Raw genomic sequence first — 25098 nt, 5'->3', positions numbered from 1 at the left:
GGGGTATTGCAGTCTTATGTAGGTTCAATCATGGAAGTGATATCCTGTCATTTTTACTATGTTCTGTTATTAGGAGGAAGTCACAGGTCCTCCCCACCCCCACCCCCAGCCACACACACTGAATGGGAGGGGATCATGCAAGGTGTGACTTCAGGAGCGGGGGGAGCATGGGGACCACATCAGAGTCTGCCCCCATTGTATTATTAAAGTTAAGAGTCCCAGGAACCAATAGGGGCTTATTATATGATTTTTATTATTTGATTATTTTTTATCTTTTTTTATTATATTTTCCTCTGTCTCCATAGGGTGTGTTTGCTTAGCAAGGCAACATACTGCTCCCTTATAAGTCATTCCTCTCCATTAATGGGTTCTCTTAGCTCTCTCCTGGGGTAAAAGTTAATAGTAGGGGGAACTCGGTGTATGTATAGTTTCTCCAGTACAACAGAGACTTGATTATTCCAGTATGTTCCAGGAAAGGGATGGTCACTTGAGCCGAGCCAGGAGAAGATGGCTCTGACGGGGTCCTGACCAGTTCAGGATTGGCAGGGGCTGCAGTGAGAAACTAGCACGGACCAAACCAGAGCAGATCACAGCTGGTATAGCATGAAGAGATAAGACCAGAAACGATGCAGTGGCAAGAACCTAGTCCGTATGGGCTTATGAAAGGCAGTTCTTTTCACAGAGATGAGCTTTATGGAAAAATTGATAATTTATAGAGAACTATTGCTGGGTTATTAATTCAGTTTTAAATGCAAAATGAGAATGAGCAGTCACGGACAAAATTAAAATCTTAGTTTTTAATGCATCATGAAATACATCTGACTTGCAGTGCTTTAAGGTACTAGAGATCCAGGAGAGCCAATAAAGTGTCAGCAGTGTCCAGCTGTTACGTGGCAAATCTGGCTGTGTGTGGAGGCCTGTGTGTGAAGAACCACTGGCCAGTCCATTCTGTAGATATTTAATTCATAAATTAGTAAAAATCCTTGAACACGCAGAGTCACCAAGGTAACTAACTTCTGATCCCCCTTGTTGTCTATAACCAGGAAAGATGCTGAAGAGTCAATGGTAGTTTAGCAAGAGGCCTGCTATTGGGGGCGTGTGTTGGTCAGGGGGGCAGAGCAAGGGGGCCGGAGGGACCCTGCTTCCATGAAACTGTGGGAAACTCAGGGTTGGGGGGTGTTGAGGGCTTTGCCTCTGACCAGACTCTCCTGCGGGGGGGGTTGTGAGTGAAAACCCAGACGTGAAGGGGCAGAGCTTGCTAGCCTACAGTTGCTACTGCCCTCCCGACCTGCCTTGCAGAGGGTGACACTGTCACATATCTTGGTGCCACTGTTTTCCCAGGACCACTGTAAAAAGAGAAGAGAGAAAAATGGAAGGCAAGTGGTGGATAACTTTAAAATGCAGCCAACTATATCATTTATTGACACTGCTTGCAAGTTCTAGGCTACACGCAGTTTTCAGGCTCTCCTGCTGCAGATTCAGCTGTTCTAACGTGCTGGGTGATTTCAGACCTGGCCCGCCATAGGCAAATCCAAGAAAGTATTTGTGCACCGTGATGTACTTTACTATGGGAAAATGGTAGCTCCCTTGCTGTGTTTTTTATTAAAAGCCAAGTGTCTTTAAGCATATTTAGCAAGATTTTCCTTTGCTCTCCATATTCTTTTATGGCTTGTTTTTGTTTCCTTAAAGTACAACGAGGGTAAGGAGTCCTGGTCGTCTACACCGTTTAAATGTCGGTGTATCGGTGTGGAAATGGGAGGTGGCCTTCTGCGTCTCAGTCTATCCACAGTGCGACAAGGCACCCATGGGTATTTTGAATCAAATGCTGTGAGCTCTGATGGTCTGAGTTTTCTTTTCTCCCAGACATGTCCTTGAATGGCACCTTCCTCTTGGGACGCTCTGATCCTCGGCACATGTGTTCATAGTCCCTGGGCAGTCAAGGACATTTTCCTTCTTGCAACTCTACGTGTTTGCCCATGCTTCCTGACCTCCAGTTCTTCTCATCTGTTGTCCCCTCAATTTCGTTTGGGTTCTCCTACTTAGAGGTCCCCCTGTCTTAATTAGAAAATACCTTCCCTTTCTCATCTACACATAAGTGTGCCCAGGGCCCTGAACTCTGAGAGTCAGAGCCCTGGGAGGCTTTGTACGTATGATTGTCCAGAAGAGGGAAACCAAATGCTTCTCTTTCTTAAAAACTTGAGAAGATGAAAGAGAAAGGATTGTTCAGTCCCATTGACTAGTCTTCTGTGTGACTGTTTAGAGAAACTAAACCATGCACCTTAGTGGTTCTCGCCTTTGGAGGCTTCTCAGCCATGGCCTATCAGTTCTCTCTTCCCAGAAGGATGCGTGTCTCCCACATTTCCATAAATTGGAGGCTGACGTGTGGCTCTATTGTTCACCTCTTGGTCTTTCTCTGCACTCACAGTTGCCACATCTTTGCTCCACTCTACCAAATCCAAGGGTGTCCCTTTCCCTCCTCTTTCCACCACCATCATGTCCATCCAGCTTAGAACACGTCTCCCTTGCATTGTTGTGATCCATTCTCCCCTGGTTGGCATTTGCTCCCTCCAGTCTTCCTGCTGGTGGGCTCTTTGAAGACCAGACACCACACTTAACGCATGGAGAGCTCCAGAGATCTCAGGGAGCTCCAGGCCACCGGTCGGATGAGGCAGAAACCCGGGGAGCCTAGTCTCCACTCTTGAACTCGGCCGGTGCTGTATCTCTCGAGCTCTGTGGGCCTTTGAATTTCAAGTGTTTCCTCTCTTGTCGTAAAGGTCAGTGATGCTACTTCCCATCACCCTCTTCTCTTCTCTTCTCCAGGTCACCTTTCTCCCTTCACTCTTCCCATTTCTATATTCTGTTCTTTTCCACAGTGGCGGCCTTTGCTCACTTTGCCTCATCCTGTGGACTCCCTTTGGCTTGGCCTGGCTCTGAAGCCTTCACATTCTCTCCAGAGTTTTCCTGGTTTGGTGGAAAAACACTTGAATCTTATCACCATTTGCCATCTGGAAACTGCACTCTCCAAATGACTTCTCCTGGTTTCTGGAAACCAGCTACCATTTGTCCTTACTTTCTGCTCATTAAGACAGTATTTTCTGTTCTGGGCTTGTGTCCATTTCCCGATATTCATCTTGGGTTGTAAACACCTGTCGTATGGAAATGTGCTTTGTAACGTCCTTTGCATAATGCCCTACAGGATTTAGCATTTATTAAGAACCATGACATTGCAGATGATGGACTTTGCCTCACAGATGAGAGTCTCTCTGCCTTATGTCTGAATCCAGATGGGGAGAGACACGTCAGGAAGAGTCTTGCATGCTGCTGTCCTCTAGAAGCTAAATTTCAGTGTAGAAGGTGGATAACTAGATTTAAATAATCCTTCAAATGGCCAGATATGTCTTGCTAAGTTTGCTTATGGGCAGAGCAATCTCCTTCTCCCAAGAGGCTAGAACCTAAGGAATGCCAGGTTGTTTCCTTCTTGGTTTTTTTGCTTGTTTGTTTGTTCATTTGTTTCTCTCATTTGGCTTCATTTCACTTGTAGTGTTAAAGGCTGAGGAGAAATGTGACTCATCTAAGGCTAATGAAGCCCTGTGTAGTTGGTTAGTAATTGACAATGAATGTGTACTTAGAAGTACAGAGTATAGAACTAGGACCATTGTTTGTAAATAGTTATTCAACTTTTCTGGAATAACTGGTGGTCTTTTAAATTAAGGTTGTTTGATGTCATTTTGAGAGTCTGCAGATAAATTAAAAAATACAATAACCTAAGAAGTATATGGCATGAGGCTTCCTGCTAAAATCAGGCTTTAACTTTAATTTGTATTAATAGGATTATGCACCTTATTTGATTCAAGAATGAGCAATGAGTTCTAAATACAGTTTTGCTGACTTTATGTCCGTAACCTACTTTATCTTTCAGTGTCTGTGTTTAGAAGATAAACGCCCTGCCTAGACGTTCTCTATGTGTTCCCATTTTTGGGTGCCTATTTGAAGGGTTTTGTCTTGTTTGTTTCTCCTCTAATTGGCTGCACAGGAAGCTCCATCCTGCATTGTGAGTTTAGCATTTTCTTCGTTGTGTCCCGTGCATTCCGTTGTCTGTGCCCTCACAGCATGGCCAGCACCACATCTGCCCCCTTTATCGTGCCACCACTCTGCACATGCAGAGCCCCTCCACACGGAGCATGCCCATGTGTTCAACATCGGTGCAAGGACAGACTGTGGAAAGGTCTGTGGCTTCATATTGCCCTGAACGGCTTCCTTTTCTCTTGGTTTCCCCATCACAGATACTGCAACGAACATTTGTTGTGTCCCCCACACATGTTCTGGACAAGCTGGGGTCCCTGGGAACGGTGCACAGCCCAGTGTGGGGGCGGCATTCAAGCTCGCCGCAGGACCTGCGAGAATGGACCTGACTGCGCAGGCTGTAATGTGGTGAGTACGGACCTTGTCATTTCTAGCCCATGTCCCGAGCCGGGACATACTGGGTGCTCTGCATACACTTGATATATGGCAAGCATTAGGTGTTCTGCAAACACAAGGTACTCTGGACACACTTGATATACTGCAAGCATTAGTTGTTCTGCAAACACTACATGCTTTGTAAACTGGATGCTCTGCACACAGTAGATGCTCCACAGATACTACATGCTCTCACGCACCAGATATTCTGCGAACATTGGGTTTTCAGCAGGCACTAGGATGCTCTGCAAACATGAAATGCTCTGTAAACATGACATCTCCAGACGCAAGGTACTCTGCATGCACTATGTGCTGTAAATCATGTAAGTTTCTCCGGTTAAAGAGAATATTTGGTGGAGGAAATAGTGGAAGTTCATAGAATAAAATATTTACTTCTGGGATAAACGCCCCCTGGAGTTCTTCAATTCTGATTTCTGAGCTATGACAGAGCTTCAGTCTGCTTACCTCTGCTCACGATACTCAGTTTGGAAAAATGGTATAAAAGGTCTCCACACTGAACCTCGCTAAGGTATAGAACCGAGACACTCTGAGGCTTGAGAAACTTCGTGGAGCTATTATCAGAGCACACTGGGGCCAATTCAGAGGGAACTGAAGACAACTTATAGTTTTGTTTTTCTTCTGCCTTAGCAGGTCATATTTCTTTTAACACTCTAAACCCTTAAATAAAATTCCACTCATGCAAGCACTTTTCCGAAGGCCCATTGTTCCTCTTCCTGCACCACCTGCAAGAATGACTGAGTGCTGAAGGCCACTGGGCTTCCACCTCATTCAGCTTCCCGTGCGCTGGCCCCCCTAGAGCCCGCGGTGGGTGGGCGTGTGCTGGGGGAGACGTTCCGCACCAGAAGGTCTGGCTTGGCCTCCTTCCTCACTGATCTTTCCAGTTGTCCTTTGCATTGCATTCATAACCTTGGTTCCTGAGGCTGAGTGATGTTTTCGTGCTGCGGTAAAGCACGGTTACACATTCCAGAGTTCCCTGGAGAACTCAGACAGAAGGAGAGGGTAGAGGCATTTTTGTCATATGCCCAACCCGAGAAGATTTCTGTTATTGGGATTCGCAGTTGGATTCCTTCCCCTTCTGTTGCCGTAGCTTTAATAGAAGCTCTTATTGGTTCTAGAAACACTTCTTTCTGGGTTGGCTTGGCCTTAATTTTGGCCATGAAGAGTGGTCAGTGTGGAATGATAAATGAAGACTCTTAGTGCCAGTTTGGGATGATAAAGGTACTGGTATTTCAGATGCTGAAACTTAAAATTATTTATCAAAATGTGCAGAGTAAATCTGTGAACACTCAGTTGCTCTAGGAAAACAGTTCAAATGGAGTAGCTTTATTCTTTACTGAAATACATCATTTCCTGCTTCTGGTGGCTCAGTGTCAGAGACAGGGATCCCCACTCTTATGTCAAGGTTCGTCTCCTCAGCTGGGATTCCGCAGGGCTGGATGACCTGAGTCGATCTTGCACTTTAGTTTCTAAAACTTTCCAGTACAGAGAACTCAGAGAAAACATTTCAGGTCATTCGTTTTCTTATTATAAATTGACTTCAATAATTATATTTATTAATAGTTTAATGAAAGAAAGAACTGTATGAAGGAAAGTATAGCAGATCTATGTAGTCACTGGAAAGAGAGAGAGAGAGAGTGCGTGTGTGTGTGTGTGTGTGTGTGTGTGTGTGTGATACATCTGATTATAAATGTAAAAACTGGATGTCTTCCTGACGTGTTAATGTGTTTATTGCTTTGTGTCCAAATTTGTGGAACTATAGTTTGTGCAACAAATGTAACATCAATTTTCAAATCCAGACAAATGTCATGCATGTCTCCAGTGAGCCTAATGTCACTTCTTGGGTGTGTTAGTTTGGGGCAGGGGGAGTTCGTTTTTTCTTCTCGGTCATGTACTTCCAAGAAGGTATCACTGTGGCACGATGGAGCGGTCTGCTTTTTTTTTTTTTTAAGACTTTATCTATTTATTTGAAAGAGAGAGAGAGAGAGAAAACAGAGGGAGAGGGAAAAGCAGATTCCCCATGGAACGAAGAGCCGGACGTGGGATTCAATTTCAGGACTCTGGTATCATGGCCTGAGCCAAAGACAGATGCTTAACCGACAGCCGCCCTGGTGCTCAAGCATTCTGCTCTTTTATGATAGAAACACAACATTTATTTTTCTTCTCCTGTGGCTTTTCCCACTTACTGCAGTTCCTGTCTCTTTGAAGGCACTAATGCCAAGTGAACGACAGAAGCAGGAGGAAGGAGAGGCTTGGCTTTGTTGGATGGCTGAGAAAAATGGATCCCATCAGTTCAATCCCTAAGTTTATTTTAAAATGATAGTTACTTAAAATTATATGCTGATTGTCAAATTCTTGCTATAGTTTATGAATCTTGAGCCCCGAAGTAGGTTCCTTTTTTATGGAAGTCTTCTAGAAGGTAATAGCTGTTAAGTGTATGTAACTTTTTGATTTTTGAGTCATGAAGTTGATTACCCACTTGCCAATGTCTATATGGCTGATAACTCATTTGGCATTTCTAAATCTGTCTTATCCTCCAAGAAGGGGACAACAGTCCCTTCCACAGGACAACTATGAGTATCAAAGGTGGTGATGCTTGAGAGACTCTGGCCTTTCCTTCTTACCCTTGTTTCTGTTTGTTACTCCTGGACTCCAGCTGCTTCACCAAGTCAAGCTTACCGAAAATGACAGTATGCCAATGCCATGTTTTGTACACAGTAAAAGGCACATCTATGGAAACGATAAGAATTCGAATTCCTGAGGACTATAGCAGTTCATAGAAAAAGAGTTGATTTCAAGTTCAAGTATGAACAAGATATAAAAGATGAGAATCTTTTCTTGTTCCACCATGTTAAAATGGAAATACAATGAAAAGATTTTCCAAGTGTCATCTGTGAAATTCATATGTTCTTGTCTTCAAATAAATCTCCAAGCCTTCAAATAAATCTCAATAAGAAGTTGAGTTCAGACAAGTGAAGGGCCCCCTTTAAAGCTATGATTTAAAGCTTTGATTTCAATATAAGGTAGCTCCATTTTTAACTTTTTGAGGACTGTAATACTGTTTTCCCAAGCAGCTGCACTGTTTTGCATCCCCCCAATAAGGTACCAGGGTTCCAATCCCTCCACATCCAGAAGAACCAAAATCATGATCTTAGAGGGATATCTGCTCTCCTGTGTTCAGTGCAGCACTATTCATAAGAGCCAAGTGTGGCAAGTCTAAATGTCCATTGACAGATGAGTGGATAAAGAAAATGTGTGTACAAATGATCAAATACTATTCAGCACTTATAAGGAGGAGATTGCATGGTGTGTGAAACACAGATGAACCTTGAGGACATCTTGCTACGGGAACTTGGCAGACACAGAAAGGCAAATACTTCATGGTGACACTTACATGAGGTATCTACAATAATCACATTCATAGACTCAAAAAGGGGAAGGGTGGTGGAATCAAGGAGCCCCGCAGGGGCATGGGGAGAGGGAAACAGGGAGTTTCTGATCAATGAGTACAGAGTTTCAGGGAAGCGAGAGGAGCAAGTTCTAGAGGTCCGCTTATACGACATTGTACCTTCAGTGTCATACACAGTTTTGGGGGTAGACTTAATGTTAAATGTTCTTACTGCAGCAAAATAAGATAGAATGAAATAATAAAAAAATAAAGTTGAGGGATAAAAGTTTTGAAAGTTGAAGGGTTGGTGGCTTGAAGAGGCTGAGGCTGTTTGGAGAGCTGATTGACACAGAGTGGAGGCCTGGATCTTGTGTAGCCAGAAGTGGTGTGAACCTGGGGCCCACCACGATCCTAATGTCTGTCTTCCTCAGTGCAAGTCTGAGGCAAAGCCAGCTAGTGTCCAAGCTCCCGGGGCCCTGATGTTGCCGATTCTCTGATCCTGCTCTCTCTTCTCTGGACCTTGGGGGCACATGTATCCAGGTGACTCAGTGACCACTTCTAGCACCTGTCCCTCCCTAGAGGCTGAGTCCTCAGCCAAGTTTATAATGAGACTCTTGATGACACACAACAACATTTAAGGGACAGACATTTCCTCTCCACTTCCAAGTAAGCATCTCTAGAACCAAACGGCTGTCTGGGCTTCTCTGGACCTCACTGCTCCTCCATGACATGCCTACACGCATGTGACCTCACAGAGCAGAGAGGGAGCATGGCGAGGTAGGGAGAGGTGGAGCCTCTGAGTCACCAGGCACTGCAGATGCTGTTCCACTTTTCCCATCCATGTCCCAAACTGAAATATGAGGCATGAACCCCCGCGGTCGTCTTCATTTCTAACCTATTTTGATACGATCTAGTAACCGCCGTGCTCACGTCTTACAGATCCTGACTTACTGGGTAATGTCAGATGAATGTTTGAAATGAAGTAATAATTAAACATACTGGAGTTACTCTTTAGTCATGCTATGATAGATTAAAGTCCAGTGTTACCTGATAAAACGCTCCCAGTAACCCTGGATGGTAGAGGAGAGAAATCAGAAATGAAGATATTGAACACATAGCCACCAAGAGCTGGGTACATTCTGTTTGTCTTTGGTTCAGTGACAACAGCTCTGGGAATGTGACTTTACCAATGTTTTTGGAGGAGGAAAATGAGACAGCCCAGGTAGGTAACCTGTCAGAGGGCACGGAGCCTGTCTGCAGAGAAGCAGTGCCTCTGGGAGAAGTTGTTGCCATTAGGGTCTCTTCTCCAACTCCCCATTCCCCTCCCTGCTGTGAGGAATCAGGTGAGAGGTGACAGAATCTGTGGGAGTTTTGCCACCTGGCTTTGAGCCTACGTCCAGTCAGTGCCCTGACAAGTCAAAGGGATAATTATTTGATTTAAAATAGCTAGATCACTTCAGAATAGCCATTTTGGGGTTAATGATCTTTGGCCTATTTTTGTTTCATTTTTAACCTTTTCTGGATAATACCTAGCAACCATCGTGATAATTGTTAAACCAAGTCCCTATAAATCCTAGCTGAGCACATAGCGTCTGATGAAATACTGAAATGAAATTATAACAAAGCACACTGGAGTTGTTATTTAGGCATGTTGTGAGAGGTCAGCATTCTGTATTATGTAATAGAATATGGAACTTTTATTGAGTACCTACTGTAAACTATAAACTATGCTAAGCAATTAAAAGTTGTTATGTTTATTCTCCCTGTATTCCAGCGAGGCAGATTACATTAGTGCCTCACTTAGAGATGGGAAACTCAACCTGAGAAAGATTAATGAACCTGTCCAGTAGCAAATGGCTGGTGGGAGACTGGGCCAGCATTTTGAGAACTGGCTCACAGGCACGCATTGAACTAAATGACGTAACTCCGTTTGCCTAATTCCTTTGCTGGATGCTTGGTAATAAATGAGAGGACTTTATTTTTCTTTTCCTTTTATTGAGTACAAAGTGTATCTTAGAGGAAAGAGGAGCTTTCTCTATCCATTAGCGTCCTTGATTTTCAAAAGACTGTAGAGATTCTCATGACCATGGAAAGTAACGGAAGATGAATGCAGAACACAAGTCTTCTATGTTTTGGCTGAAAATTACAATCCATGAAAGGAAGAAGGACATCATAATGTTATGGTCTATAAATGGAATTGCTTCCCAAATAATTGTAACTCAAAGTTCCTCGGAGGTTTCAGCAGATGGGTGAAAGAGTAGAGCTAAAGCAGGGTCAGATACAACAAGGATAATTCAAAGACGGGAACAGACATCGCACCGCTAATACTGTATTTATTACAGAAATGTCACACAAAGTGTAAAACAGTTGACCAAATGCTGATTTATGCTCTCAACAGAAAGCATATGAGAGGCTCTGTTTCTTAGAAACAAAAGAGGCAGCCTACAGAAGACCCTGAAAGGTCAAGAAGAAAGACGTTAAGATCGATACACCCTGTCAGAGGGATTCCGTGAAGGTGAATCAGAGTTGACAGCACATAGTGAAAATTGTTTGGGTTAAATAATGGCACTATAGATAGATTTAGGAGCAAGCAAAACCTGGCAATTGGAAGTTTGTTTATTTTTTTAAAGATTTTATCTACTTATATTGAGAGAGAGAGAGAGAAATCATGAGCAGAAGGTTGAAGTAGAGGGGGAAGCAGGCTCCCCATTGAACAAGGAGCCCGATGCGGGACTTGATCCCAGGACCCTGGGATCATGATCTGAGTTGAAGGCAGATGCTTAACCGACTGAGCCACCCAGGCCCCCAGAAAGTTTAAATAGGTTGTTACAGATGAAAATAATAGCACTGTCACAAAATACTCCAGGCTCGTGGAACACATTGGAGTTTGCAAAATTTTGAAAAATGTCATCTCATGCATTCCTGATTTTCCAAATGGGAAGACCAGCGTCCCAAGAGGATGGTTTTGGCAGCCAGAGCCCTGATGCTGACAGAGCAAGAACCGGCTCCGGGGCTGCTCAGCACTGAGATGCTCGAAAGGTCCAGATGCTGTGGCCTCCTCAGAAAATACTGAGGCAAGTGCTGTGAGATTAACCGGCCGAAGCTAACCTCCCCCACCCACAAAACGGGGTAGATTCAAAGGCACTTAGCATAAAGGCTCGTTTCCTTCCCTCCTGGATCAACACGGGATCGCTGGCACCCTGTTTATTTCTCAGTGCCATGCCGACCACGGGAGCAGCTCGGCCTCCTCGCAAAGGCACCTGCTTCCCTCCAGCTGGGCAGCGGGCATCTCCTGTACTTGTGGCAGAAGAAACATGAAGTCAGGGCCACGAAAATGAGCATACACGAGTAGTTTCGGGGTTCTTCTTGTTCTTTGTGGTTGTTCGTTTGCTTTGTGCTCACAGACGGCTTGAACACTGGTTACCCCAAGATGCACAGTTCTGCTGTGGGGGACAGGGACCCTTTTATGAGCAGGTGCACTGGAGGTTTTCCCTTTGTTCTGTTATTTTTCTTTCCTTTGTTCCATGCGTGCTGTGTATGCCCCGGCTAAGCTTCAGGTAAAAGGGTTGCTTCTCTTTGGGCCAAGATCCATTTCCGCGAGTTTAGTTGCTGATGCCAGCTGTGTCCCTCCTTGAGGGCCCATCACAGATGCTGACTCCTCACCTGGGTTCCTGGAGCAGCCTGTTCTGGGCGAGTCTGGAAGCTTTACTTACTTTCATGAGCCAGTTGGCCTTCTACAAGGTACAGCTAGTTTAGATACAACTAGTTTTGTGCATTGTTTATGAAAATACCATGTCATACTTCTAAAATGCCCCGATTTTCTTAAACAAAATGTAATAGGTGAAATTAGATAAAATCAAGTACTGGATTCTAACTCAGCTAAAAGCATATGGAACTTCTATAGGAAAGATAGTATTTTTCAGCATTAGCATTATAATTTCTGCAGGCCAGGAATTGTTTGAGGAACTTCTTAGGGATTTTATTATGTATCCCTGCCAGTGAACCACAGATGTGGCATTATTATTAAGATAACCATTTTTCAGGTGTGGAAACATGACACAAAGAGACGTGAAGGCTCAGCTCATGCGAGGGGCAGCCAGACTCAAGCCCAGGCATCCGTACTGACGGCCTGTGTATGTCCAGCTAAATTCAGTAGCCTTGTCTGATATTTGAAAAATAATTTGGAATGGTAAAGTTTAAAAGGCTGCTGTTTTCCTGATGTTACCATAAACACAAATGTGCTTATGAAGTCTGTTTTGCCCAACTATGGTCCACAACAGGTTTGATAAAGTGAATCATTCAAGCTAAAAGCTGAAAAGAAGCAATCAGTTATCACTTACTTACTGAGAACAATATTTGACCCTTGGTGGCTTCTGAGAGTGCATGTAATTGAAGAGTCAGAGAGACTAGAGGATACCTGGGGGAGGCCTAGATATCCAGATGCTTCTGGGAGGGGCACCCACCAGTAACTATCCTCCAAAGCCACTATATACAGTTGTGCAGGTTGTGTACTGCATAAATCTAAGGGGTGTTGGAGATCATTTAAATGTGAGTAGGACCCCTGCAGAAGGACAGTGCACAGCCTGCGTGCAATATGCGTGACTGCAGGGCCACCTTAGCCCTGACCGCAACACATGAAAACGGTAGTTCTTCAAAGCCTCAGAAATATATGGGGCAATTTCCCCCTGTCATTTTGAATTGCATTCGGCTTCTTGGAGGTGTGGAAGCTGAGACAGGTAAGCCTTGCATCTTAGCTTGAGCCATTTAAAACAGAGCTTGATCACATATTTTATCCTGGAGCTGAATCTACAGCAGCAGATGAGACAGATGAGGGGACCAAAGCAGGGAGGAAGAAAAAGCCCGTATTAGGGTTTGTTTCCAAGGCTACTGCTGTGAACAGCAGGGCAGATACCCTCCAGGATGGCTGAGAAGCCTGTGGAACGGCTGTCATAAGCGCCGGGCCTCATGGACTCCCCTTCACTGGGGAAGCTCCTGGCTGCCTACTCCCTGGGGGGCTCAGAGGAGACCCTAATGGGAATGAGACCTGTGCCCCTGGGAGATGTGGCTGGCACACAATTGCCTACACCATGCCCGCAGCTGGGATCATGGGGTAGGGGCTGCGGTGTGGGGGGCTCCAAAAGCCCTTGCTACACTGGGCTCTGAATCCCAAACCTGAGCGTGCTCCAACGGGCTAGTGAGCCCAGGAATTCTGAAGCTGCCGTTCCATAATTGGAGCTCAGCCCTGCTTCCTAGAATCCCATGGACTCTTGAACTCGCCAGCCATCATCAGGTGGCTGGCGATGCTTATTACTGGGCAGATCGCACTTTGTTTTCCATCCGACATTTTTAACTAGCTCAGTGGTTCTCCTCCAGTGGACCAGTTCTTCCCTTGGGAAGAGCTGTTAGGGGGTCCTAGGAAAGGTCTCTGTTTTCTGTCAATGAGAGGTGCGGGAAGGGAGGTCTCCTTTCCTCCTCCGGCTACTGTCAGCAGGTGAAGCTGGAAGGCTGCTCCCCAGTTGCTGACAGCCTGTGGGGGTGAGTGTCAGGTTGGGGCTGAGGGAAGGAACTAGCACAGCAGAGAGGCAGAGCTGCGGCTCCCCGCTTGCTAGGGACTGCCTACCACGTGAGGCCCACGTTCCCGATCACTGTAGCTGGTTTGAGTCAAAACCATCCTAACTGCTGTATGTGCTCCTGCCTGCCCCCCCCCACCCGAAGCCCATGGAATCCCAGATCGTCAAGGATGGAAGGGGGGTGGGCACCGCCCCACCCCACCCCCGCACGGCCCCCCAAGCTTTCTCACTCCTGTCCAGTCTCTGGAAGCTGCCTCTTAAAATCACTTCACAACGGATATTAAAAGGCGTGCTCTTTCTTGATTGTTGTATTTGTGGCAGGCGGTCTAGAATTTTCCTGTGGTTCCCATGAGCTCCGCAAAAGATCCACAAATGATTTTTTTAAAAAAAAGATTTTATTTATTTATTTGACACAGAGAGAGAGATCACAAGCAGGCGGAGAGGCAGGCAGAGAGAGAGCGAGAGAAAAGGAAGCAGTCTCCCCACTGAGCAGAGAGCCCGACGGGGGGCTCGATCCTGGAACCCTGGGATCATGACCTGAGCCAAAGGCACCTCTCCATGTAGAAGGTCACAGCGTGAACCCTTCTATTGCACCGTGCTTGTAAAGCGCATTCACTGGTATGTCCAGATAGTCTTCCACAGAGAAGTGGTGGATCTCCTGGGCTGAAACTTGATATTACACCTTCACTAGCATGGGAATGCCAGGAAATTGCTTTCATTTGTTAAGAGCTATCTCCAGGAAGGGCTTGCAAACCTGAAAGAGGGTCAGAGTAAAAATGCTGTATTTTGTTCAGAGAGGCGTGAGCATTTTGAAGGTGGTATCAGTACACAAAACCAACCGGCATGCCAGGCTGGGTGCCGAAGTAAAAGTTTGCTGAAATATAGCCTTGAGAGTTCAGAGATGAAGTTTAAGAATGGGGCATGACACCGATGGGGAGAAAAGAAAAATGATGGATGATAGGAATTAATCCATCCCAAGTCTGCCTCTAGGATGTATGAATTATCATCTACCATCTCTGGAAATGGCAGCTGGTCTGGAGATCTGGAGGATTTCACAAAAATGTTTTATTTACAGTGTTAGACGAGTCAGTTGCACAGATTTCTTCGACTTTATAAAAAAATCAGGCTTGTTCCTGCCTGTAAGAATTCAAATGCAGTGATTGCAAAGTTAATTGAAAGGAGAAGCTTCCTGAAGAGCGGTTTTCTGCTGTAGAAGTGACTTGGGTGAGATGCATGCAGATTTTTTTTTTCCTTTGCAGTTTATAAACCAATAAATTCCATGATAAAGACTTTCCAATACCTGACACGAGAACATCTACAATTTACTTATGGAAACACGGTCACTGAGTAAAGTGTTCACAGCCATAATTTCTACGAAATGGCCATGAGTCTGAAAATCTGTCTAGGCCTGCGTGAATTCGCACAGAAGAAACTTGACTTCGGAAGGCACAACAGATTCTCAGCTGCAGGAAAACTCAGGTCTCTTGCAAGTGATGCCAGATCTTTAACTGCAGCAAAACGTGTAATTAAATGTGACTTTCTAAATGTTTGCCTTAGTACAAGTTCCTTGAAAACAATCAGCGAGTGTTCTTTTCCAAACACAGCTTCAGTCTCCGACTGCAGCCCTGCTGACACTTTTGGGCTAATCGTGGATTATCCGCAGAGAAGGCTTCTGGAGTCCCGTAGGGTGGTGTCCTTACGTGCGGTCAGTTTCCGTAGCTCGCCTTGTCTGTTTCCGGGCGCATCAGGCACTTGCCCTGCAGCGAAAGAGAATGTTCTCTTGCAGTTAAAAAGCAAGTGCATTGTCCACTCAGACTGGCCTTCAGATGCTGTGCTGTGAAGCCGGCTCATTTGGAGACGAGGCCCTCCCGGCCTGATGTGCTGTTAGCGTCAGGGACAGGCTCTGGCATTCACTGGCTTCTTCAGGTCCATCCGGCTACCCTCCTCTTCTGACAATGTGTATTTCAGGGAAGACCTCCCTGCGCAGGCTGGGGCTGGGAGAGGAATGCGTGCGAAGAACATTCCTCACACCCCACCCTCCCGTTCGGAGGCCCCCGGGGTCTACGGAACCTACTGACAGAAGAGCTGGGGAAGGGTGGGGTCGTCATGACAATGGTGGGCATAGTGCCTCAGCGGACTCCTTTCTGAAACACTCCAGAATCCAGTAAATAAACAAGCAAACGAAAACTGGGAGAGAAATGACTTCGATCAAAGACTTTTGTTGTTTCCTGAGTTGATCGAACTTCTTGTTGTGTGATCCTCGTCTGGTTGACTCAGTTTGGCAGAGCCCTGCGTACGTCACGGTCTTAATGGGGATTTGCCTGAACACACGCTGATGTGACGAGACTCTGAGCATCTCGATATTTTATCCATCCCCCCACACACACCATTTTCTTTCCACCATGACTGAATGACTGTTAAGCTCCTACCTGTGATGGGCTGTGGGGACGGCAGGGGGCATTAGGGACCCACGATCCCTGCTCAAGACTTCAGAATCAGGCTTCTGTTGTGACGCTTACCCCCCAGGTGGTTTCTACACTAGTTCGTTCATTGTCTCCTTCTTGGTGGGTTCTGTTCATACCCCTGTTCACTCACAAGGATGGGACCTGCTGTATAAATAGTTCACACGTGTACAGATGCAGGCAGAGGATTTTCCAATGAGGTTCTGATCCCGCTATTGTCGTTTGGTTTTGCTCACAGCAGGCAGATCTTCCTCTTAGAGAAGTAACATACATGTTTAATTATATCAACAATATGGTTTAATTTGTGTTTTGCTTAAGATTTGCATTTCCCACTTTTTTATTATTTTATCAGAGTGCCCTCTGTGGAATTATTAAACGTGTATAATCTTGGTTGTTAAAACAATTCACATACATAATAATTTTCAAGTAAGGAAGGGAAGCAACAGATGTTGGAACCAGAAAAAATGGTTTTCAAACGTTGACTGTTTTTCCCAGATGCCGTGGTTTCTTCCTCCCCAAGTGCTCCCCAGTCCTAAAGTGTGTAAAAACTACAGCCCCGTTAAGAACCCTTTTATGTGAATACAAGGAAAACCCTAAGAGGCTCCTGCTACATTTAGATTTTTTTCCCTTTAATAGTTCTAAGCAGAAATACAAGGTGATGTGTGGAAGCCTTTGAAAGTTGTCAGAAAAAAAAAAAGCATAATTGTTTTGCTCTGTGGTCTCATGATATGCCGCAAGAACATTCTTCGAACAGTAGTGTCCCTGTTTCTCTCCATGGCATGGTTTCTCAAGACCCGTTTGACTTACAGTATCTCAGGAGACTCTGGATTGAAGGGAAAGTTGCAGTAAAGACTCTTAAAGATAGAATTGGCTCATACCAGGCCACATTCTTGCATGATTTTATAAAGCCGTGCTGCGAGAGAAAGTCACATCCCACACACGACCATTTGGCATCTTGCTTCTGTCATGATGTGAAACATTTCCCACATCTGTTCCAGTCTATCCTGGTCCCATGAAATGGCCCCAGTGTGAGAGCAGTCCTCGAACGAACTCGAGGGTCATCACGTGGGAGGAAGGAATGGTGCCAGCGGAGAGAAGGAAGCTGAGGGATCCACCTGATGAAATTCTCCCGGCTCTGCGTCTGTGGATCCAGGAGCACGTGAACTGTAGCCTCTCGAAAGAGGGCAAGACAAAAATAGTAGGGCCAACAGATGGAATCCAGACATCAAGAGGGGCCTCTGATGTTCACCAGGCAAATTTTGTTAGGAAGCTTATTTAACTGATTCCTTTCCCTTATCTTCACAACTCCTAATAGCTTTTAGTGATAAGACCTCACCATCTGTGCCGGTTACATGCGTCGTCCTTCATAATTAATTTCTCTAATGGTGTAATCTCCTACAGTATTGTTAATTTCTGAATAGTTTTACACGTGGAAAGAAAGCAAACCCTCAGTGGCCTCAGGCCCCGACTCATGTCGGTCATCCCATCCCGTGTAGAATTTTCAGAGCTTTTCATCTGTAGACCCGATTGGCCAAAACTGTTGGGAATCTACTGTGTGTAAAGAAGTGTATTAGGTGCCAGGGAAGGTGTGCAGATATGTACAATAAAATTCCTAACCTCAAAGAGCTGAGTCCCCAGCCTAGGAAGAAAAATACAGATCACATGGCTAGAACATAAGGAATAAGTGAGGAATACCAGTGGAACAGGGAAGAGGAAACAAAGAGTGCAGAGGACGGGGAGGTTACTTCTGGCCGGATGGGCCAACAGCCCTGAAAGCTGTGGCCATGACCTGGCCCAGGTGAGATGGAGTGGGAGCTTCTCTGTGAACAGAGCGTGCATGAAGGTTGTGGATTGGAGGACGTAGGGAATTCACCAGGACCTGAAAGGAAGACGCTGATTTGGAAAGCGAGTTGATTTGTTCCAACAGGGTTGTCTATACCAGGCTGAAGGTACTTGTTACTTGGCTCTCGCTGACTTGCTGTTGCAGTTCCAAAATCGTAGAGAGGCTTGACTTTGTGGGGTTAATGTTGACCCAGTACAACTCTACTACTGACTTCAAACATTTAAGCTACGTCATGTTTTCATTGTTTTTCCTTGGCAGTGAAAAAAGAAGTGTTGGTTTTACTAAAAAAATAGACACTATCTAATCTGAAATATATGTGTTTTGTGGATGCAGATACATGAGGGTCCGTATGTGTGTGGTCCTTATTCTGAAATACGCTACTTTCCCACAAGTATTGGTTCAACCTTAGCAGGCACTTGCTCCCCAACCTAAAAAGCTTAAATTTAAGGTCAGCGTCCAAAAATATGTCATATAAACTTGAGTTTAGTCCTATTTTGGAGAGGAAATTCTCATCACCAGCGATGGGATGAACTAATTTGTTTTTAAACTGACTAATAACAACAAAAATGTATTTTAAGATTTTAAAGTCAGGGACAATATCTATTTTATTCATGACTGTGTCCTCAACATCCAGCAGAATGTGGGATAAAGGGGTAAATAAACCTAGTTATTAAATTCATGTGTTAATTTTTTAAAGATGGTGGCAGCTTGGGGAAATATTGTCAGCATCTTTTCCAATGAAGTGATTATTCTCATGGATTCTGTGGCCCTTGTCGGCTCTGTGGTTTCTCCTTGTCTTGTACGATGAACGTACTTTGTGGCGGGTCTTCTCTTCTGTAGAGATTCCCCACACCCCAGTGCAGTTGCCTTTACTTCACATTTAATTTTTCTTCCCATGATGTTTGCTTATGAACATTTTATTTCTTGTTCATATTCTTAAGTTATTTCAAATACTTTCTAATTAGCCTTACAAGGCTGCTCCAGACGAGGCGAGCTTAGCACTGAAAACCAGTTTGCCTGCAGTAATTGTGTATGAAGTTTATTAAAATTGGTCTTGATATTAGATTATACTTGGCAGTGACCTTCCAAGACCTTATCAGATCCCCACAGGCAAGACATGAGTACATATAACTAATGCGGAGCACCTCCTTAGAAAAGAAAATCTGAATTTACTATTTTAAAGTGGTGCAGATTTCAATATTTGAGCTCCTTCTGTAAATAAGAATTCCATGTACTAGTGATCCTGAACTCTTTTTAGACCATCAACCTGCCTGCTAATCAAACGTTGTCTTATTTCCCTCAGTGCACTCCATACACACCCGCCCACATCTTGTCCAGATATGTCCCCATAACAAATAAGTTTGGGGAACTGTGATTTCAAACCAGCACTTGGGATGTGGGCCGGGTGGAGTAATACTCAGAGTAGGTTGCTGTCCTCAAGAGCTCTCAGCCTGGGAGGAGAAAAATACTAAGCTGAACAACAGTGGCTTCAGGTTAGAAAGTCCCACAGTTGAATCCAGGCTACAGGTACCTGTCCGGGGAATGGAAGGAGCCAGTAAGCCTCCTGTACATGGGATGGCTTTCTCTGGAAAAGCTGCCATGTCACCATTTTAAGAGGTTATTAGGGTGTTTGTGAGATGTGATTCCATGTGTGTGCCGTCATGAAGGGGTTTGACAGGCTTTTACTTGGGTGCCCATATTTTATATCATCTCAGGGCTTCTCATGCTCTCGCATCATCTTGTCATCCTTGGCACTCATGGGTCATATTGTTCTTAGATGGGGCCACAAATCACAGCATGATGAGAGGAGTCTGGCCAAGGGAAACCCTATTTCATCCTGATATGAACCGTTGATTTAAAAATTCTGCCATCTTATTTGTACCTTTTACCTGAATCTTTGAAAAAAAAAATGTAACTAATGGATAACTTTTTTTCCCCCAGCTGATAATTACTTTTTGTTCCTTAGCAGAATTTGTAACCCTTTTTGTTGCTTTTAGGCTATTATTTGCATAGGGAGGCTCCTGACCAAGTGCGGCCACGAGTTCACTACAAACTTACTGGATTTGCCTCCTCTGTTTGAAAGGAATCTGAATTAATCTTCAGCATAAGTATTCACATTAAAAAAGACAGCCTTCCCACAGAAATATTTACAGCAGGAATGGTATTATAAGAAAAAAGATTTACAGTTCTGGCACTTTGCAGGCATTTTATTTACATCTCAGCAGAAGATAGATATTTGCCTCGCCTGGTTTTCCCTTGTGAATCATGTCTAGGGAGCATTTCAGGATGAAATCATTGGTGAGGCTGAGGGTAGAGAAAGCAGAGTGAGGCTTGTTTGCCTCAGTCTCCCCGCCACATGACATGGGGCTCCCTTGTGGAGAATACTGCGAGATTCCAAGCTCCCAGTTGCAGACGCCCTGTCTCCGTGGCTCTCCACTGCACCCTTAGCCTTCTCAGTGCCCGGCACGAAGTAGCTGCTCAATGAATTCTGTGAAATGCACTGGCAGCCTTCAGATCAAGGGAGAACTCTTCCGTTGTTGGACCAGTTAGTAGAGATGAAATGATGTCTCAAGAAGGCCCTTGTATTTGATGGAGGGCACAGAGAAGAGCCCGTTCTTCAACGATTTGAGTTTGATTTGTGCCTCTCACCCTCGGTTCAACATCCGGTCGCCATTTCTCATGGCCACGTGTCTGAATAGAGGAAAGGCCTTCAAAGCTACAGAGTTATGGACAGTAGGGCTTCTGGGCACACACAGAGGAGCATGGCTGTTTCAAAGCAAGGGCCTATAGAACGAGTTCTCTCAGGATAACATGTCTAGTAGTTGAGTCGCTTGGTAAATGGTGTTAGCTGTGAGAACTAGAAATAATTCACAGACCTGTACCCCTGGGATAAATAATACATTATATATTAATTAAAAAAAAAAAAGAAAAGAAATGGTTGAGAGCTGAGAGCCCTATTCACCTGTAAGGTGCCCTTTTGTGAATTTGTTATGTGTGTGTGTCTGTGTGTGTGTGTGCGCACACTTTAAGATTTTTGTATCTATTTGTCAGAGAGAGAGGGAGAGTGGGAAAGAGAGCACAGGCTGGGGGAGCAGCAGACAGAGGGAGAGGGAGAAGCAGACCCCCCCGCTGAGCAGAGAGCCCGATGTGGGACTCGATCCCAGGACCCTGAGATCATGACCTGAGCTGAAGGCAGACACTTAACCGTCTGGGCCACCCAGGCGCCCCCAACCCCTTTGTGTGAATTTGAGCAAGTTTCCCCTCCCAGGGGTCTCAGCACCACAGGCTTGGGTTTGAGCCAGCAGACTGCATGTTTCTATAGAAAGAATGGTGCCTCTTCCTCGAAGTGAAGACAGCCCCGTGCCAAGGCTCATGGCTCAGGAGAAGATGCAGGCTGAATTTCAGCCCTCTGACACCCACTACCCCCCACCCCGGCCAGAATCTTCCTTTGTGCCGTCAGCATATTGTGCCATCTTGTACAATGTCAACTCATCAGGCTTTAAGTATAAGTATAAATTATACTCGTATAAATATTTACATTTCACTTGTATTCATAGGTTCATACTCATGATTTGACAGGACAGTGATCAAGTGGAGAAGGTAGTGAATGAGACATTTTATGTTAATGAGATTAACAGAGAAAGAATGTTAAAGCCATTTCTATGGATACGGAATAAGTGCTTGATAAAATGCAGCATGCATTCATAACAGTTAAAATAAAAGTCACCACAGCGTGGATGAGAGCTTCTTTAACCTTCAAGGAGAGCTGTAACCTGAAGGATACCTCTTAAAAACACTATAGCAAACATCATCATGCCACGTGGTGAGAGATTAGAAGCTATTCCATTAAAGTCAAGAAAAAGTTAAGGATTCCTGCCAGCCCTGTTAAGGTTCAGTATTGTGCTGGAGATCACAGCCAATTCAATACACCAAGGCAAAAAAAAAAAGAAGAGTCTTGAGGTCAGGGGTAGAAAGAATGAAGCCTGAGGAGTCTTGCCAGCTCTTTTACCTGCGTCTCCGAGATCAGACACTATTAGTTAATAGCTGGTCATTACATGGAGGGTGACATTCACTCTTTGCTGGGTTTGGCCAACAGCATCATGCTGAGTCCTTGCAGATGGCGGGGTGGGGGGTGCTTGCTGGAGGGGCTCCTGGCCCCTGCCCCACTCGAACCATAGCCACTTGAGTGTTCCCTGTTTGTATATTATTTATTGATCGAGAAGTTACTGAGTATTTCTAAAGATTTTAGATACCAGCGAGCTAAAGTTACTGAAAATAATCCTGGTATGGTCCCATGTGGAGATGTGTGGAGCTCCTTTGTGCCGTGTTTGCCTGAGGAAGTGCTGGCAGGTTGGACCCCGGCTGAGCACCTGCTGGGTGACGAATGGCAGGCGTCCAGTCTGGGCGAGGAACGGGAAAACAAGAATCGGTAGCGGCCCTCTGCACCAGTCTCATCATCCCATGCAGACAGATGGGTCCTTGTGGTTCTCTGTCCTTGGTCCTTTACTTCCCAGGATCTGGTAGAGGGGTAGCACCAAGGAGGGAGCAGGATTTGGAGGTAAATTGAGGAAAACAGGCATCTTAGAAGAAAGGCATAGAGGCCTGCAACCATGGCGTTACGTTTGTGGGTCTTCAAGATGGTGCCGAGGGGCTGGGATACAGGGCATGGGGCGGGGGGTTGGGACAACACAATTGACCTGAGTTTCTGAGTATCTGGAAAACCGAGGACTCTGGCTTTACTCCTGACTAACGTGGAGCCACGGAAATGCAATCAACACTGATCAGTTCCGTGTTGTTCAGCCTGGCCCCTCAGCCCACCCTCCGGATCTCTTACTCTAGAGCCCTCTTGCATACTAATTTGATTGCCGTTTTGTGGAATTATATATATTTTATATGTAAGTATATATTAGAGATAATAAAGCGATATTTAGGTTTCCAGCTGCCGATGTCTCTCTTGCCTGCCCACGTGGGTGCACCAACCTGACATCTTCCTCCCCTGCCAGAAATGTTCTGTCTGGACACGGATTGGGACATTTCGTGGTGCAATAAAGCCAAAAAAACCTTTAACGTTCTAAAAGAAGAAAACTAAAATTATTCCTGTCACAGTGTAAGAGAAAACGTAGATGTCTACATTCACCCCAACGTATCGCTTATTTTTTTTTTATTCTGTATACTTATATTTGTAAGAAAATCCAACAGTTTAGAGATGTGTTAGTCATATTCTGGAAGGGCAGACATTTTTATCCTGCCAAGCTGTAGAATTTTCTTGCCTAAATGAATAGAAATTGAAGCAGAAAGCAGGCAATACTCTTGCTTAAATTTTGCGATATTTCCTAGAATAGAAAAATGAATTTTAAAATCATCCACGGTACAGAATTCTAACTATTTTAACTGGGGCATTCTCCCTGGGCCTGGATGATGGCTTTGAATAAGAAACACCCCTTCCTTATTAAAGAAGCAACCTTCTAGAATGACAGCATTGCAACTGCATTTGGTGGCTCAGATAACTTTCAAGTAACTTCTATGTAAGTGATCTCCATCATGAGTTTTTATATTTTCCTATATAAATGTGTGTCTCTAGCACCAATAAGGGGGAGGGGTTGAGTGGCTAAAAACTAAGGAATGGGTATGCAACATGATTCAGGAGAAATGCATACCTGCAGTTTAAAATATGGATTTGGAAGAAATCTACCTACTTCCTGACTTAATCACCATTTTATATTTTAGGAATTTCCAGCAGAATGATTTCCTAATCATATTTAAGCAGATGAAAACCCACAGTGTTGTCTAGTCTTTACACATTGATTTGGACGATTATTTTTTATAGGACACTTCCAGATTAATCAGCTGTTCCATGTTATCACCGTATGTTAAGTATATTCGAGTCTAGCAGTGTTGAACTTGTAAGTTTGGTTTCAACATCGTGAATATTTAATGCCTCTGCAGTCCTCCTTTGTGGCCGAGCAGCCACGTTGAAGCACGTGGCCGGGAGCCAGGCCCAGTTTAGGAAGCAGGTGAGTTAGAGGGACTTTGCTGTCCAACCTTGTGGCAAAGACTCCATTGTCTTCACAAAGTCTTACAGTTCTCTTGATATGTGCTCAGATAAGCCAGGTCATCTGGTCTCCATACTGTCAGAGAGATAGAAGTAGAGAGAGGCCCATGAGAAGTGGGGCATAGAACATAGCAGAATTGTGGCCTAAAACTTGGTCACAGGTAAGAAAAATAAACAAAATATAAGCAGATGTGAGAAATGTTTCCAGACTATGGTAAAATATATGTATATATTCTACTACATCAAAAGTATGTCAGTAATAAGTCAATCTAATTATAACCCCAAGAAATCACGAAGCCGTTAAATTAAGATCTGAGAGACAAAGTTATAAATCTTAGAAATAAATCTGTCAATAGTGGTCTCAGACAAATTATTGTTTTGTGATATTGTCACTTCATTTAGACAGAATATAACCTTTTGTGACAATTTAGTTGGGAAGGATCCTATTAAAGCCACTGTATGTTTGTGTTACTGTGCTAGGTTGGTGATTCTATCAGGAAAGGACAAAGCCTTTATCCTCAGATGGGAAAGGCATCTCTTTTACTGGGAGACTAGGGGGTTTCTTGTGACAATTGCTCCCAGTTTGGGGAGGAAAGGCATAGAATGATGACAGAGGACAGGAAGCCCACCCAGGCCTTGGATCTTGGAATGAAAGTGACCATAACCTGTGACCACATGTCCTTGGCACACCCTCTTTGTACTTTACTCTCTTCATTAGAATTATTGCAGGGACCTGTGCATATATTTTAAACATTTATAAAACCGAGGCACAAGAACTTTTAATTGCATTAAGAAAAAAATAAGGATTAAAAACCCAGTGTTTGGACAACTTATATTTTAACTAGTGAGTCTTTTTATTTTCTCTGATCAGGACTTTAAACTTTTCTTAAGGCAGCCAAGATTGTATTTGGTTTTTCATTTTGTTTTGTATTAGCAGTGACATTCTACTATTAGGGCATGGATATTTTAGCCAGAATTGGTTACTCAAGGCATCTGAAGCATTGACTGTGTCCCTCCTCTGGTACCGTGATTGTGAGGCCAGCACCCCTTGCTATGGAACGGGTCAGTCACACACAGAATCCCAGGCTGAGTGGCCTGTGGGATTGGCTGTAATGCAGTTTGGTTACTAGACGCTCTTGTTATTAATTATTTCCCTCTGCATCTTAATTCCCATAACACGTACTTGGTGTGGGCTTAACTTCTTAGGGGTGTTTCCCTTGGACATCCCCTGTTTGTTTCACCAGCAACATCTAAAATCTCAAAGCTGTGACTTAGCATCTTTGTACACGGCATAACTGCCCCAACAG

At 44.5% G+C, this 25098-nt stretch overlaps 1 protein-coding gene across 1 annotated transcript in view; it reads left to right on the top strand.

The window, feature by feature from the left end:
- The window catches only part of SEMA5A (semaphorin 5A), a 297989-nt gene that overhangs the window by 233594 nt on the left and 39297 nt on the right, over nt 1–25098 (top strand). Inside the window, exon 14 of the mRNA XM_032861862.1 lies at nt 4284–4431. Within this exon, the coding sequence (XP_032717753.1) occupies nt 4284–4431 (148 nt within the window). The remainder of the gene's footprint in view (nt 1–4283; nt 4432–25098) is intronic.

Source organism: Lontra canadensis, unplaced genomic scaffold (genome assembly GCF_010015895.1).
Source record: "Lontra canadensis isolate GAN:19392208 unplaced genomic scaffold, GSC_riverotter_1.0 scaffold22, whole genome shotgun sequence".
Lineage (NCBI taxonomy): Eukaryota > Metazoa > Chordata > Mammalia > Carnivora > Mustelidae > Lontra > Lontra canadensis.
The sequence above is the reverse complement of the archived record's forward strand: the minus strand, read 5'-3'. Positions and strand labels throughout refer to the sequence as shown.